The sequence below is a fragment of the Aspergillus japonicus genome, assembly GCF_003184785.1.
Source record: "Aspergillus japonicus CBS 114.51 unplaced genomic scaffold BO86scaffold_100, whole genome shotgun sequence".
In the NCBI taxonomy this organism is placed as follows: Eukaryota; Fungi; Ascomycota; class Eurotiomycetes; order Eurotiales; family Aspergillaceae; genus Aspergillus; species Aspergillus japonicus.
This window is the reverse complement of record NW_020291737.1, coordinates 1-15598: the sequence shown is the minus strand read 5'-3', so window position 1 is coordinate 15598 and position 15598 is coordinate 1. Positions and strand designations below refer to the sequence as shown.

Genomic DNA, 15598 nt, shown 5'->3' with positions numbered 1-15598 from the left:
GCAAGACGAGGAATCCTTGATGGACCCTGGTCTGGCGCAGCAGAAGGAGACTTGCGCGAGACCTGTCTGTCTGCTATCTTGAGTCCTAATAAACCACTCATCAAATATGTACTGTACTCTACAGGACTGACACGGTAGATGCTATATGACTACCAGTTTGTTCTTTGTAGGACGGAGCAGAGTTGATTGCTCTGGTTCTTGTTGTAACAAGTACCTTACAATGTGTCCTGTATCTTAGGTAGGTATTGAAATGTACATAGTAACATCATCGTAGCTACTGGGTACTATGTAATTTTAGCGGAGTGGACGTAATCTTACCTACATAGTACTACCTGCACGACAAATTCCCCGACACGAGTCAAGAAGCCCAATCAGAGCACGTGGGAATGTCCTTTGTTATATTAGACTATAACTTGATATCTAGGTACAGCACAGTAAGAACTAAGGTAGTACGAGGGCCAGTCCTGACTACCAGTACGTATGTACCTACCTACCTACCTTTCTTACTGCATTCCTGTCAGTCATCCAAATACTTACTGCCTTTTGACCTTTTGAAGGTAATGAATGACAGAACTGGCACACAACGCACTAAATAATTCTCCGGTGGAGCCTTTATCGTATGGGCTGAAACAACTCCAAGGTCTCAAGACTATTAAAGGATCCGCTCCACTTCGACCTTAAACTCCATTTGCCAGGGCCACCAGTCATGGAATTTGAGTGTATTTAATTAAAGCGAGCTTGATTCATCCAAACATGTATTATGTGCGTCCTCGATTTTGGCTCGGGTGCCCACGTTCCCTACTTTGCGCAATCCTTTTCTTCAGTAAAGCACAAGCAAACATCCGTAAGGTGTTGGCAGCGGCATTGAGCGTTGCCATTTGAGAGAAGATTAATAGACAAAGGAACCAAGATTGAAGACAGGTGTCGAATCTATGCAATGGTATGTATATAGAGACAAAAGAAACGCGGGCCAGCTATAAAGGATCCAGTCCATCCATGCACATACTTGAGAGGCAGGACTTCGTCAAGTGTAGCAACGACAGAAGCATAAAGAGTTGTATTCATTTCTCTCTCCCTCCCTAGACCCTCCCTCCCCCCAACTTCGCACGAGTGACATGTGGTAAATTATCCCTCCGTAAAAGTGGACGTAGGTTGGAGCAACATCGCAAGGCAGTCTGGTCGAACAGACGAAAATGCCTCATCCCGTGACATATTGAAATCTAGGAGGCAGTCTCTGCATCTCTTGTAGCGGATGTCATCTCAGCCGAGCGAGAATCCATCTCCTTCGGGATTAACTCTTCGTTCTTAGGCACCTCCAAGGAAGCAGGCGTCGGCTCAGTTAACACTTTTTCAGATTTCACCATTTCATCATTGGCGGTAGCAGAAAGGGAAGTGGATGCTGCGCTCGATGCATCAGGTTTTGGTGTTGAGTCTTCCACGTGTTCGGTTCCTTCGTCGCCTTTGTCTTCGTCTCCAATCACAGCGGCCAGACTGCGGAAGTTGAATAAGGGCTCGGTGGAGGAGCTCGCACCATCAGCAGATGTGTGAAGTCCAGTATGGCCTTCATTCATCGATTCGACCAGAGATGAAAACGACGAAGACGCGCTAGAGACATGGCGTAAATGTGACGGTCGCGGGTGCGACGAGGTTGGCAAGTGGAGAGCATGGTCGGTCGGCGTCGTGTTAGCAGCTGGCGAAGACTGTACGCTTTCGAGGCTAGAGACAACCTCAGTGGGGATAACCGCAGTTTGACCAGGAGGTGGCGCACGATCTACCTCCTTGCCCTTGCTGGTTGAGGGAGGCTCTTCACCGGTAACCGAGGAAGAGCTGCTGATGACTCTGCCTAGGCTGGAATCGCCAACCACATCCAGGGCGGAATTACTGGCATTGTCATTGGACGGACCTGACTTGCGCGCAACCTTCTCCGCCTTCTTGGCTTCTTTCTCTCTTCGCTTTGCTTCCTTCTTCGCCTCCTTCTCCTCCTTTTTGCGCCGCTCCTCTTCACTGGCTAAACTCAGCCGAATGGCTTCCATCATCATCATTTCCTCCAGATCATCAATACGATTTCTCCTTGACCTGCTGCGTGGTGGTGCCAGGCTATTTGAAGCCTCTTCTGCGGGATCGTTTTCTTGGCCTGCCGCACGACGGTCTGTCAAGAATGCAAGGGCCTGCAGCGCAGGGGAGCCGGTTCGCGAGGTGTTCTGACTCTCCGGTCCCCCGTTCCGTCGCATAACACTCCTTCTCCCAAGGCCAAAATTCCTCGAGTCGGTGCCAGAACCATTGTTGTGCATGAGATACGCGGCAGTGTGGAGAGCAGTTGCTGCCGCGGATCGTCGTGCGGCATGTGCTCTGGCGTTTGCTAGCTTCTGTGCCCAATCAGGCCGAACCCTATCGGTTGTGACCACAGTCGGGTCATTAGCAGATAATGACGTCGCGCGACGACGGCCCGTCACCGGGGTAGTGCTAGAAGAAAGCGATGAGCTGGAGGATAGCGGAGATGTAAGATTCGGACGGGAACCCATGTCGCTTGCGTAAGCCAGTCCTCGACGAAATGGCGGTGGTGCATAAGTGACTCCGAATTCAGGCTGAACGCAAAACGGACACGCTGCTGGTTCCGATACTAATTGGCCGTCCTCATTATCCGCGCGCTCACCGTCAGCCGCCGACTGCGCATTTGGTTCTGTCTCCCCGTGCTCTGGAGGGTGGGGGTCAGGTCGTTTGATCTGGACGAAACACTCGGAACAAATGGGTTGGTCGCAACATCTCGTCCGGTTGAGATAGGGCGGGTAATATAGAAAGCAAATGGGACATTCGGCAGCCGCTTTGTATAGATAAGCTTCAATCGGCTGTCCATTTACAAAAGGGTCATGTGGAAGGTGAATTTCTCGAGTCATTGCATCGGATTGAATGCCATGCTTAGGCGTGGAGAGGGATGCCAATGTCTTTGCACGGGTCCGAAACATAGGTGAGCTGGAAGTGCCGGAAGCGATAGGAGAGGTCGGTGAGGGAAGGGAATGAGCTGGTGTAGAAGACTGAGAAGCATCCGAGCCGTACGACTGAGACCTGGAAGTGATAGGTACCATCAAGTGTTGGACCGTGGGTGTATCCGAGGCTTCCCGGACATCTTCTCCAAATTTAGGCGGATTCTTATATTCCAGCTCCGGAGGAATTTGATCCGGAGGGGGAATTGGCAGGCCTCGCGCTGCTGCCATCAGCTGATGTTCTGTCCATGAGTCTGAGAAGTCGTTGAGACCTCTCCAAAAGGGTGCAAGTCGTCGTTCGACCTACGCAAGCTTAAGTCAGGTTCGATAATACAGCCAAGTAAAGACTAACGTCGACTTACCATTAATTGGCGAACCACAGCCTTATTGAAATCTTCGGTCCCGGAGTATACACCTTGCGTTACCAGGTAACCGCCATCAACATTTTCTTCTTTCATACTACGCTCTCGTTCTTTGAGGCGGGCCGCCCGTTCCTTCTCAAGCCGGCGAGCTTCCCTTTCCTGTCTAGTTTCTCGCCGATGCTCAAGCGACGCCACGTCTCGCTCTGAATGTGTGTTGATACCGAGGATGGATAGATCGGGTCCGCTGCCTCGAATCGATCGAGAACTGTCAGCGTGGTGGCGGTCGCCATATGGGCCATGATGATGGCTTCTGCGCCCTGGCGCAGTAAGAGACGGTCTGCTTTCTTTCGTCTGGGAATTGCCCATCTCGAATATAAAAGGGAAAAAGAAGAGCAAAGCGATTGGGTACCAACGGGCAGGAGGTCAAGGCCCGGTTGGAGAATCCCGGATAAGCAAGCAAAGAGGCGGCGACTTCCCCGGCGGGCAATCAACAGTGAAAGAGACTAGAGATAATCGAAACGATGTACAGTAACAATGATGATGGTTCAGCCACAAGAGACTAGGCAAATTGAAGGGGAGAACGAAAAGCGCATAGGTTAGAGGAGTGTCAGTTGCTTGAAAAAGGGTGGAAGCAAAGTGTGAGTAAACCCAACGTGGCCATGTGAGCGGACGAGGATGAAGCTGGAAGCGGCGATGAGATCAGAAGCGCGGGCTCGAGCTAACTAACCGCGGGACGATAGATAGTCTGGGGCCGAATAAGGGGAGAAAGAGGGAGGGGAAGGGAAAGGAAACTGAAGGCTTAAGAACAAGGTGAAAGTGTTAATGAATCCCCACAAAGAAGATGAGTTGGCTGGTCGTGGTCTAGGAAGAGCATTAATGGGAGAGAGATGGGGCAGGAAGAGGAAGAAGGAGAGAAAAGAGACGGCCGAGCGATCAATAATCATGAATGCGAGCAGTAGGTTAGTTAACTTGGTTAGTGAGTGGTTAGTTAGTCAAGTCAGTCAGACAGTCAGTCGTCAGACAGCAAGGCCGAGGAACGGATTTGGTTATGCCGGAGTACGGGATACGGTATGATACGAGTCTATGTATCGAACATGTACTGTAATTTATGTACTATAGGCATCTACGGACAGTAGCCGCTAACTTAAGTTGTAATCGATCACTTCAACCAAGCTGATGATGTTCGGCCCGTTGACTACTGAATTACACTGAAACTGTACAGTACAAAAACTGCGGCGGTAAACACCACAGTTCTTGGGTTTCTTTTTACTTTTTACTATCGTCATTGAAAATATGTAGGATACACGGGAGTCGGGCATTGACCTGAGAGGCTACCATGAGCATTGGTGTGTTGAATGGTAACTATGTTATGTGTTATTCATGAACCAAAGTCAGGTCACAGACAAACAAAGTCAAGTGGCTAGTGTGATTGTCCGCTAATTTACTGCGCCACATATCAGGCTTGCGCGGACCGGAAAATCCATCGCCCAAGCTCTGGACCAGTTATCAATTTCGGCGTTCTTATTTTTTCTTTTCTCGATGTGGCTGTGATAGGATAATCTGTGTAGACATTTTGGCGATACACATTTCTCTTTCGCAAATTATACACGCCTATTTATTTATATACCTATCCAGTTTCGATTAGTTCTGCTTCGACTCTCTCAGACTTTCGCCTATCACAACGGAAGCCATTCCGATGCGTTGTTGATCCCTCTGCACCACAAGCGCTCATTTCAAATCCCATCAGGTCGTGCTCAACGCAGCAAATGACGGACTCCGCGCCTGAAACCAAACGACTTCACATCACTCCTTTCAACCCAGAGCTTCTCCCCGCCGTTCTGCCACCAGCCATTCGGCCCTTGGCCACAGAAATTTCCTTTCATTGTGTCCCAACCTTCCCGGAAAACAATTACGGTTACGTGACACTGCCGACAATGGAGGCGGAAAAGGTCAAGAAAAAGCTCAATGGCTCAATCTTAAAAGGTCGCAAATTTAAGGTGGATACGGCGCGTCCTCAGAAACGGCAACGAAGTGAGGATGAAGCACTCGACAAGATTACCCAAAAATCCCCGTCAGATAAGAAGGCTAAGAAGCGGAAGGCGGCGGAAGAGACACTCGAAGGATATGAACTTCCAACTGACCGCAAGGTGAAGCGAGGTTGGACAGAGTCGGCAGACGCCAAGCAAGACAGGCGTAAAGAAGAGAAGAGGAGTAAGAAGTCGAAGGATGCAAAGGAGGGAAAGCCAGCCAAATCGCAGGCGAAGTCCAAGTATACCGAAAAGGAAGAGTGCCTGTTCCGTACAAAACTCCCTCCTAATCGGATATCATCACCCGATGAGAAGCATGAGAAACAGTCGAAGAAGAAAAGGCCTGCTCATGAGACAATCGTCCATGAGTTTTCTAAGACGGTCAAACAACCCAGCTTCCTACGGTCTGGGCGTGACGAATCAGTGGACACAGTGACATTTGTTGAAGGCAAGGGTTGGATGGACAAAAGTGGAACTGTGAAAGAGCCTGTCAGTGATCGGATAAGGACAGACCAATATAGACCGGGATGCATTCCAGGAACTAAAGAGAAGCCACGAGCTGTCAAGAAGGACAACACCACAGATTCTGGCAAGTCTAGAGCGAAACAAACAAAAACCGCTAAAGAAGCAGGTCTGACCGATGAATCAGAGGATTGGACTTCTTCCAGCGGTGCGAGCTCGTCCGAAGAAGACTCCTCGTCCGAAGAAGATTCTCAGGAGTCTGAGAGCTATGATTCTAGCTCGTCTAGCTCGTCTAGTGGTTCAGAAGATTTAGGCATCGCCGAAGAACAACATTCGAAGTCATCGCAGCAGGAGACTGTGACCGAGTCACATTCGTCAGGGCTTCAATCACTTCCGTCAGGAAATAATGACCAGGCAGCGCCAACCCAGGAAGTTCACCCATTGGAGGCTCTTTTCAAAAAGCCCGCGCCTAGCACATCTGCTATCAACTCTATTTCAGAGGAGAAGCCACTTTTCAGCTTTTTCGGAGGGGATGGCGATGTTGAAATGGAGGATGCGACGGAAGCCCAACCTGCAGCACCACTTACACCTTTCACAAAGAGGGATCTACGGGATCGAGAGTTGAGAAGTGCGGCCCCAACACCTGACACGGCGTTAGTTAATCGAACCATTAATTGGAACAAGCACGAGCAGCCTCAGGCTTTGGATTCAGACGATGACGAGTACATGAATACCCCAGTCTCAAGGGCTACATCAGGAATCAGAGAGGATTCCGACTTCGTCAAATGGTTCTGGGAAAATCGGGGAGACAACAACCGTGCATGGAAGAGAAGACGCCGCGAGGTCGCCAAAGATCACAGACAGCGTGAGAATCGGAGCAAGGGCATGAAAGGCAAATCCTAGAATATTTTCACCCCCATATATATTTCAAAACATGCATAATAATTGCACTTCATGGGTCGGCATTGCAGGAAGAAAATCGTATCACGTCGTAGCCACATATTGCTTCTTGATCAAATTCCTGCTATTCATGTACTGTACACTAAACTAAAGGAGCAGGCATTGAGTGCTAGATGTCACGTGCCGCCAAGGATCCGGGGAACAATCGGGGAAGCGATAGCAGCCGATTGTCGACCTGTAGCCATGAGACGTGAGGCAGCAACTGATGGTAGAAGGGGATAATCACCCTGTCTATCCTGATAAGCAGCAAGATGCAGCTCTATGGTAGATGTCTCGATCTACTGCTCATTTGCCTCATACTTCTCGCCTGTGCATCTGTTGGAGTGGCTTCCTGTAGGTTTAAGCCCGACATGGTCCCCCCCTATCGAGCAAAACATGCTAACCAGATAATTTTGATCTCAGCCCCTGCGTCATTCTGCAAGTGTACTTGCTTCTCCAACAGCACAATAATTCCTCTTGATCCCGAAAAGTCGAATTCTGTGTCTACACAGAGCAGTCTCTTCCGTCTCCGAAGTCACGACGATGCCAAAGATCTCTTGGATAGGCGAGCTAAGAATTACCGGTCTTTGAGCTGCAACGACTGTAATCGAAAATTTTGCTTGGACTATGATCTCCCTACTTGCAAAGGAGCAAAGGAAGAGGATGTCTTCACAACATGTTTTCGTACGGCTTAACCTTGCCTCTTCGCCTCTAGAAAGATGCGCTAATATCGTTGCCACCGCGTAGAACGAGATTCCAGAAAAGACCAGGCCATTGTGTTCATTTTCATTATTGCAACGGGTAGCCTTCTGGCTTGGGCAATCATGAAGCCCTGGATTGGGAAATGGCTGGAGGTATGTACTGCACTCTGCCTGTTGATGGCATCGTGGACTTTGGCGATCCTGACGCACCCTAGACTGCAAGAGAGCGACGACCATATATACCTATATCGGGGAATGCAGGTCATTAGCTGGTTCCATTTTGCCAGCAGCTTCTAACAGATAAACATAATTTCCACTTCGGACGCAGAGCATAATGCCACCGGATCTTCAGAAAACTCGACGGTTCGCGTCATATTGGCTCCCTAAAATTGCCGTATACAAAACACTAGCCATGGAGCTTTATCCGATGTCTCCTCATCAGGAAGAGATGGGTGTGCCTTGATTCTATTCGAACGGCCTTCAGATCTCATCTGACGGGGCCTCAATCAGCAATGGCGGACAAGAGGGAGACGGCACTGCCTTCTACGTGTACTTAGATCATCTTTGCGAACTGTATCAACTAACAACAGCGTCATCGTCAACCTCGACCTACCCAGGCCCACCCTCTATCCTCTTATGAAAGCTGCCGTCACCGCCAGGCTCGAAACTTGACAAGGTCATCCCCTTTCAACTACTATTCATATTTGCTTTGATTGCTTGAAACACCATTTGTTCCATACCAAATGGACACCTACACGTCGAACTATGATTCAGTTTTGGCACAAACATTTTGGCATGGGCATGACATTTTTGGAGGCCTCCGCGGTGACTCAAGCCTTTTTATGATGTTATGCAAATTCAGTCATTTCTCAACAGTCATGTATTGTTTTCGTGAACGGAGAATTGAATATAATTGAGATACAATGCAGGATTCCTGCTGCGGGTTCAGCTTAGTATATAATGTCTTGGACATCAATGTGCTGACTGTCCACTTGATGTTGGCCCGATCCGGTCACGGTTGGTCAACCGAGGGGAATATCAAACAAGCATTATTGGTTAAACAGGACTTTCTAAGTGCGGGGCCAGAAGGTGCAAGGCTAACCTTAAATTACCTGCCATAAATAATTTGCGGTAGTAGCGCTAGTACTAGAATGAGCAGAGGGCAATCGCCGTGGCTCGGGCCTACCTAGTATACTTCTTTCGGGGTCAGTGGCGAGGTTGCTATCCAGTCATTGACGAGTGTCATTTAGCAGGGAGTAGTGGTTGCAAGTCAAATAGAGTTCCAGAATTCGGTGCAGTCACGGTCTTTCATTTCTGACCATTACCCCACATGACTGAAGGTTCTTTTCTTTGCCACTTGCGCGAAGTTTGCTGACTTTGTATGAGTACATGCACTTTACATTGAGTAGTTATGTGCCACAGGTCAGCATGGCCTCAGATCTGCAAGCTGAATAGAATTTGGACTGCCTGAGTTTGCCTGCTGATCGTCTAACTGTACCAGGGGCAACTATACTCCAAGCTGTTCTTTAGATACCTAGTGCCGTACAAAACCAAAGAGGGCTGATCAATTTAATTCGAAGTGTCCTGTCGAATACTCTGCCTGCGACTTATTGAATATGAATAGGTACGCATATGTGCTTGCATCTTACAAATGCTGTACCACGATTTTTTGCTTGAGAAATTTGCACAAATATTTGTTCTGGTTGGGCAGGTCAAGGTTGCCGGCAGACCGGGTAGTTCCATGGGTGAACCTAAGTATTGTACGACGGTGTGGCCAAGTACTAGGTACAGTACTACTGCACTTTTATGCATGCCTTGGGGAAATTGCAGTCCTGTTCGTCAGATCCATACTTTTATACTGCATAGTAAGCTATTTATCAGTTGGGTTCCACTCTACGCCAACCCTCGCCTCTTCACCACGTTCCCTTTTTCTATTATCCTTTCCCCCTTCACGATCTCCTCCATCATACCCTCCCTCCTCCTCTCCCCCCAAAGCTCTCTATCTTCCATTCAGCACACTCTCGCTAGGCTATTCGTCTTTTAATTATCACTTTGCACAATCGCTCTTTACAAATCGGTCAATTCTTGGCAATCATTCTAACATCCGCGTCTCCACTCCCATATCCAGTCTGGAATTGAAATTGGAAGCTCGACCATAGAATCAATGCAGGAGAACATCGCTAGAGGGATCTTGCATTACTTGTTGACAGCATAAATTAGCGAAGAAAGGGAAAGAAAACGCACACAAAAGCACCCTTCTACAACACATCACGAGTCATTTTTCATTGAGAGTCGTTGCTTCGCAGAGGGCCTGCCGTAAGAGTCTTAGTTGATTCGTCCGAAGATGGTATTAACACAGCAGAGAAGAACATCTACCTCCGAAGACGAATTTCCCACTGCTCAGCTTTTCCTTCTAGGTATGCAAAGTCTTTGCCGCTCGAAATAGAGACACATCACATGCGGTCTTACTAACGTCACTCCTCATGGATTAGCGATATGTCGTATCGCAGAGCCTATTGCCCTCACATCCATCTTCCCGTACTCATGGGTCATGGTCAAGGACTTCAATGTGGCTGATGACAACAATGCGTCTTTCTATGCCGGTATCCTTGTCTCCACCTTCTCACTTTGTGAGGCTCTTACGGGTATGTTTTGGGGAAGCCTGTCGGATCGAGTCGGTCGCAAGCCTGTCCTTATTTCAGGTTGTTTTGGCACCATGGCATCCCTTCTCATGGTTGGATTCGCAACCAACTTCTGGGTCGCTTTGCTCGGTCGAGCTTTAGGTGGTGTACTCAACGGAAATATCGGAGTCATCCAGACCATGGTCGGCGAGTTGGTCAAAAACCCCGAACACGAACGTAAGCACCTGTTTACTTCGACGATATCAGTGATCTGCAGTGTTGGAATTGTTTCTGATACTCCGTTTCCATAGCTCGAGCATATGCTATCATGCCATTCTTCTGGTCGATTGGAACTATCATCGGCCCAGGTAAGCTCAAGCCTGTCTCGTCTACATCAGGGGAGGCCTCAAGCTCATCATCCTCGCAGCTATTGGAGGTTTACTTGCAAAGCCTGCGGAAGGCTATCCTACTTTCTTCTCTCAGAACGGGCTTTTTGGGATATTTCCCTTTTTGTTGCCTAACTTGGTCTGCTCTGCTTTGCTTCTTTGCAGCATCATGTTTTGCTGGCTTTTACTGAAGGAGACACACCCTGATATGCAACCTCGAAATGGAGTTGGAGCAGAGGGCCCAGATAGCACATCTGCCATACATCCTCTACTGGCCACTTCAGGACCAAGTACAACTGCAGGAGCTGATTTACGAGCCGAGTCTTACGGGACTTTCAATCATGTGCATCTCCACGAGGATCAAGATTGGCATGTGCGCTCTGATGGCTCGATAGACTCGAGTTCGCAACGAAAGGCCGTCTTCACGTGGCAGGTGACCATGCTTGTTCTCGCTTTGGCGATATTCACCTATCACTCGATGACATACGATCATCTGCTACCTATCTTCCTGCAAGATAAGAGGGCAGTCGACGTCAATTCATTGACTACTCCGGCTCTTCGATTCCCTGGCGGAGTCGGCCTTTCGACTCAGTCCGTTGGTTTGATTATGTCTTGTGACGGTCTTATTGCGTTATTCATCCAGAGCCTTGTATTCCCAGTTCTGGCTCATTATCTGGGGGTGTGGCGACTATTCGTCTTCGTCACCATTATGCACCCTCTTGCTTATTTCATGGTCCCGTTCTTAATCTATGTTCCTCAAGACTTCATCTTCACCGGTATCTTCGGATGTCTGGCTGTTCGCAACGTTCTCTCCATTATTGATTATCCAGTCCTCCTGATCCTCATCAAACAAGTCAGTCCTTCTGGCTCTGTTCTGGGCAAGATCAATGGGCTCGCGGCATCTGCGGGTGCACTCTCACGCACCTTGGCTCCGCCAATTGCCGGGTTCTTATACAGCACCGGTGTCAGGATGCAATGTACCGCCCTCGCGTGGTGGGGGAGCACCCTAGTCGCCATTATTGGGGCAGTGCAAATGTGCTTAATCCAGCAGAAGAAGCATAGCTCTGTTGTTGTACGGCCTGCTGCGCACTGCCGTTATGCACCAGATGCATCTACGTGGAAGCAAGAAGCTGTTCATATCATCGTGACAGAAGCTGAAGCCGACATCGGCCATCAAACCGAGAGGAACTTGCGTATGGTAGAAGAAACTCACAATTCGGCTTGAATTATAGCAGCTCACTCCACCATCAGCGTCTCCTGCCCATGTCCCTGTGTCGTGTGGATTCTTACTTGCGGCATTAATTGGGCTAAGCCGTACCTTGAATACATGCACGGTCTGAAAAGGTTGTGAAGTTCACATCCGAGTGCTTGCAAGGTGTTTCGGTATAAATGGAGTGATGTACATAGATACTCTAGTATTACTGGCAATATGATATCATAAGGGCATAAGAACGACATTTGTGCTCAGGATGGATAGTGGTCTCCTGCCTGTTCAATCGCATCTGAGAAGAGTGAACTCATGGGTGCCCAAGCACTCTATAAACTCGCCGGCTATTACCCGGGAGGAAATGAGTTTGCCACCCCCCCCCCCCGTTTGGTCAGGTGCCGTGCTAACTGATCACCGCCTTCTTACTTTGAATACTGCACAGATAATGAAGGAAAGAATTGGCTGATGTGGAGATTCTGCCGGCAGAATTGCGGCTACACTATTCCTAAATAGACTAGCGGACGAATTATTGCAGGGGGAGGGGGTGCAAAGGCGGTGAGGCTCGGTACATCAATTGCCATCTCACACCGCTGTGTAAAGGCGGTGTGGTACGTCGCCCCTTTTAGACTAGTTTTGTTTATCGCTTATCCTGGCAACGGCCGGAAAATCATAATAAACGCCGATTTCAGACTGATATTGAGCATCAACAGACACCCACTGCCTTAGTGCACCGAATCAGGGATTGTTCATTCTTCTTCTGCTTGAGGGTACTGTAGTGCCTTTTCTACCTACTCATCTCCCAAAGTCTCTATCTGTCACCTGTGATCAACCACTTCTTCCTGGTGCCATGTCCACACCTCTATCACCGTGGACGTCCTCGCGCCAGAACTCTCGCGTCCTCTCTTCAAACTATGACGACGTGATAGAGAAAGAGGACGTTGAAGCGGGCCCGCCTTTTACCCATGGGCAGGAAAACATTTTCTCCAGCCCGTCAAAGTCGATCGACGACGTACCGATACCACTTCAGGTTGACGAAGATCATGACGCTGGCTACGAGTCATCTAATCGGGAAGAAGACAACGCGGATGTGGAATCCTTGCAGATCGCACCTAGCTCACCATTTCAGCTTGAGGGAAGGGACGAAACAGTTGATTTTGCGAGGCTGCGAGCCATAACCCGGCAACCATTAGAGAGCATTAGCGAGCATTCCGCAACGCCTAGAAAACGCTCCTATGAGCAAATACCTGACTACCAGGAGACGGACGAAGAGTCGGAGGAAAGGTACAAAAAAGTGGCCAGTCGACGGGAAGCTTCAGAGATTGGCGTCTCCGCTGTTGACGATATTGAGCCTGTTGGCGACCAGCAGAGCGTAGCAGAAAGGATAGGCCAAGAATTGATCCATGGCATGGTTGAGAATAAGGACAATGAGGGCGTGGCAGCTCTTCTTCATAGGAAAGTATCCATTGACGATGGAATAGACAATGATGAACTTATCGACATACACGAAGCCAACGACCCTACGAATGATGACTTTCATGATTCTATAGATGATACTCGACTCAGTACCTTCTCTGCCGTGCCTGATATGACTACATTCGCTCAACTGCGAAGTGACTCTCCATACAAGTCTAAGCAATCGCTCTCAAGAAGTCCGAGCCAGGAGGAAGACTATGATTCCCAAAGCACGGAACAGGCTACAAAACGAACCGCACGAAAGTTGCCTACAAAACGCGCTTCGCTTGACCCTGGTCAACCATCGCCTCTCATAACACCAGGAAAGAGAGATTTCAAAGACACCGATGTGACTCCCAATCTGCTCGATTTCTCAGACCAACCTGCTTTCTTCTCGCGTGCACGCCATAATATGCAGAATGAGCGATACTCGCCATTGCGACGATCACCACTGAGAAATGCTCGAGATGCAGTGAAACCACCTGCTAAGGCCTCCCTATTAGACTTCGACATACCCAGCATTCCAACTCCTCGATCCATTCCCACGGTCACCCCGCGGGAGCTCGAGTCCTTGAAATCTGGATTTCTATCTGAGATCTCTTCTCTCAAGGCTACGCTCAGCGGCAAAGAGGCGGAGGTTGCCAGTCTCAAAAAGGCAGTTGCAGATGCCGAGCGACGTGTTGGCGAGGCACTGGAGGAGGTCCGCAACGAGTCAACTCGCAGAGAAACGTTGGAAATCGAACAAGCCGAATGGCAACACAGGGGTCAGGAGTTGGAAGCTGTTCTGCGCAATATGAAAGCCGAAATTGTCGGAGGCGAACAGGAAAAGGAGCGACTAATCAAGAGAGCCATTGACGCCGAGAAAATAAAAGAAGACCTGGAAGGGAGAGTGCTGGACCTGCAGAGTCAATTAACCGCTTCTCGCAACTCCGCCTCAGAGGAAAGCTCTTCAGCTACGCATTCTCCTAGTGTGAAGACAGCCGAGGCGACTGCGAAGGAGGTCCAAGATGCCGTCAAGAAAGTTGCACGTGAGCTTCACATTGCTTACCAAAAGAAGCATGAGACCAAGGTGGCGGCGTTGAAGAAGAGCTATGAGGCTCGTTGGGAGGAACGGGTACGTCAGGCTGAAAATAAGTTGAAGGTGGCCACTGAGGAGAACGAACATTTGAAGAAAAAGCGGGATACCGTTCTGTCGGAAGCGTCACGGGCTAATTCGAGCCTATTCTCCCACGAATCCAAAGAGATCGAGCCAGAAAAGCGCGTACTGAAGGCACAAGTTCAGGATCTCCAGCAGGAAGTGGACATTCTCAAGGACGAGACCGAACGTCTGCATGCTGAGTTGAAGGTTGAGCGAGCGGAAAAAGGCGAGCTTGTGGCTGCTGTTGATGAATGGCTGTCAATCCAGCCGATTCAACCGAGCGAACCAAGTCTCCCCCAGTCTTCCCATGCCCAGATGCCTCAGTCGCTGGAGCCGTTGCCCATTACAACTGAGCCAGCAACCGATAATATTCAGCGGAATTCTAGCCAAGGCGGTTCCTCCAGCAGCACCCGTCCTCCTAGCACAAGCGCCGGGTATGAACGAGAAAGAAAGATTCCCAAGATCGGGGTGCCGGTCAGCCGACAAGGTCGCGGAAACAGCGGCAGTAAATCGGGGATTGCAGTTTTCACCCCGGGGCGGAGTGGCATCATGGGCTCCATTGAACGTATGGGCCGCGGAGGTGCCTAGGATGCGTACATGAGTTTTTACTTTTGTTTTCTTTTGCTTTGAGATATCCTAAGGGGGCGTTTTGCCATTGTGCGGTATGGGAAGGACAATATTTATGTGCTTAATGAATGATACATTGTAGCGAGTAAATCAACTACTCCCTATTTGAAATATTTGAAAGGAAGTCAATGATTCTGCTATATCATGGATATCAGTTAGTTGCTCGCAATAAACTAGGAACAGTAGGGGGGGGCATTGTAGATTGGCCACTGCCTATCCTACAAGATACAAGTTCAATAAAATTCCTTCCAAATGGTAACTTATTTAAGTACCTAATATAGTACTATAATTAGTATTAATGCCCTCCTTCACTCTCCTCCAAGCGTTCTATCTCTACGATATTCTCTATGAGCGCATCTGCTATGCATTGGTCAATCGGATTGCCGTCCACCGTAACCTCAGCTCTCAGCAAGCTTTAACCACTGATCCTTGAAACTATTCCTCTTATATTGTCCCTTTCTCTTTCAATTGAAGGAGCAGATATAAGTAATAAGAATAATTGGATCAACTAAGAAGGTGTCTCAAATAGGCAGTTGCGCGTATGACCCATAGAGGCGGGCGGCTGACCGTGCAGTCAGTCAGTTTATGTCGGATGTAGCGGGCGTTTTATGAAACCCCAGGCGGGGGGAGGGGCGGGGGAAAAGGAGAGGGGGGTGGAAGAGTATCTGGAATCTGGAGCGGGTTGGAACTTGGAA

The 15598-nt window shown here is 49.0% G+C and overlaps 5 protein-coding genes across 5 annotated transcripts; 4 read left to right on the top strand and 1 right to left on the bottom strand.

The window, feature by feature from the left end:
* Positions 1-1220: 1220 nt before the first annotated feature.
* sip5 (Sip5p) lies at positions 1221-3709 on the bottom strand (the record flags this gene model as incomplete). Its single annotated transcript, XM_025675385.1, has 2 exons — positions 1221-3284; positions 3344-3709. 2 exons carry the CDS (start codon positions 3707-3709, stop codon positions 1221-1223), a joined length of 2430 nt encoding a protein of 809 aa, XP_025522306.1.
* Positions 3710-4896: 1187 nt separating this feature from the next.
* Positions 4897-6746, top strand: BO86DRAFT_393419 (uncharacterized protein). Its single transcript, XM_025673013.1, has one exon. It carries the CDS (start codon positions 5110-5112, stop codon positions 6733-6735), a length of 1626 nt encoding a protein of 541 aa, XP_025522305.1. The 5' UTR covers positions 4897-5109; the 3' UTR covers positions 6736-6746.
* Positions 6747-6979: 233 nt separating this feature from the next.
* On the top strand, positions 6980-7978 carry BO86DRAFT_15618 (uncharacterized protein). The gene is made up of 4 exons (XM_025666365.1): positions 6980-7125; positions 7195-7455; positions 7519-7625; positions 7688-7978. Exons 1-4 carry the CDS (start codon positions 7044-7046, stop codon positions 7739-7741), a joined length of 504 nt encoding a protein of 167 aa, XP_025522304.1. The 5' UTR covers positions 6980-7043; the 3' UTR covers positions 7742-7978.
* A 1379-nt stretch (positions 7979-9357) lies between these two features.
* BO86DRAFT_372772 (MFS transporter) lies at positions 9358-11926 on the top strand. Its single transcript, XM_025670359.1, has 4 exons — positions 9358-9889; positions 9965-10330; positions 10405-10461; positions 10521-11926. The coding sequence occupies exons 1-4, from the start codon at positions 9817-9819 to the stop codon at positions 11702-11704; spliced, it is 1680 nt and encodes a 559-aa protein (XP_025522303.1). The 5' UTR covers positions 9358-9816; the 3' UTR covers positions 11705-11926.
* A 450-nt stretch (positions 11927-12376) lies between these two features.
* Positions 12377-14965, top strand: BO86DRAFT_349370 (uncharacterized protein). The gene has a single exon (XM_025669349.1). The coding sequence runs from the start codon at positions 12534-12536 to the stop codon at positions 14862-14864; it is 2331 nt and encodes a 776-aa protein (XP_025522302.1). The 5' UTR covers positions 12377-12533; the 3' UTR covers positions 14865-14965.
* The last annotated feature ends 633 nt before the right edge of the window (positions 14966-15598 follow it).

Excerpts from the sequence above, each read along its gene's own strand:
- BO86DRAFT_393419 (XM_025673013.1), top strand. The coding sequence starts at position 5,110 with ATGACGGACTCCGCGCCTGAAACCAAACGACTTCACATCACTCCTTTC.
- BO86DRAFT_15618 (XM_025666365.1), top strand. The coding sequence starts at position 7,044 with ATGCAGCTCTATGGTAGATGTCTCGATCTACTGCTCATTTGCCTCATA. Across the intron at positions 7,456-7,518 it reads TGTCTTCACAACATGTTTTC|AACGAGATTCCAGAAAAGAC; the intron begins GTACGGCTTAAC and ends GCCACCGCGTAG. Across the intron at positions 7,626-7,687 it reads GGATTGGGAAATGGCTGGAG|ACTGCAAGAGAGCGACGACC; the intron begins GTATGTACTGCA and ends GACGCACCCTAG.
- BO86DRAFT_372772 (XM_025670359.1), top strand. The coding sequence starts at position 9,817 with ATGGTATTAACACAGCAGAGAAGAACATCTACCTCCGAAGACGAATTT. Across the intron at positions 10,331-10,404 it reads CAAAAACCCCGAACACGAAC|CTCGAGCATATGCTATCATG; the intron begins GTAAGCACCTGT and ends CCGTTTCCATAG. Across the intron at positions 10,462-10,520 it reads TGGAACTATCATCGGCCCAG|CTATTGGAGGTTTACTTGCA; the intron begins GTAAGCTCAAGC and ends TCATCCTCGCAG.
- BO86DRAFT_349370 (XM_025669349.1), top strand. The coding sequence starts at position 12,534 with ATGTCCACACCTCTATCACCGTGGACGTCCTCGCGCCAGAACTCTCGC.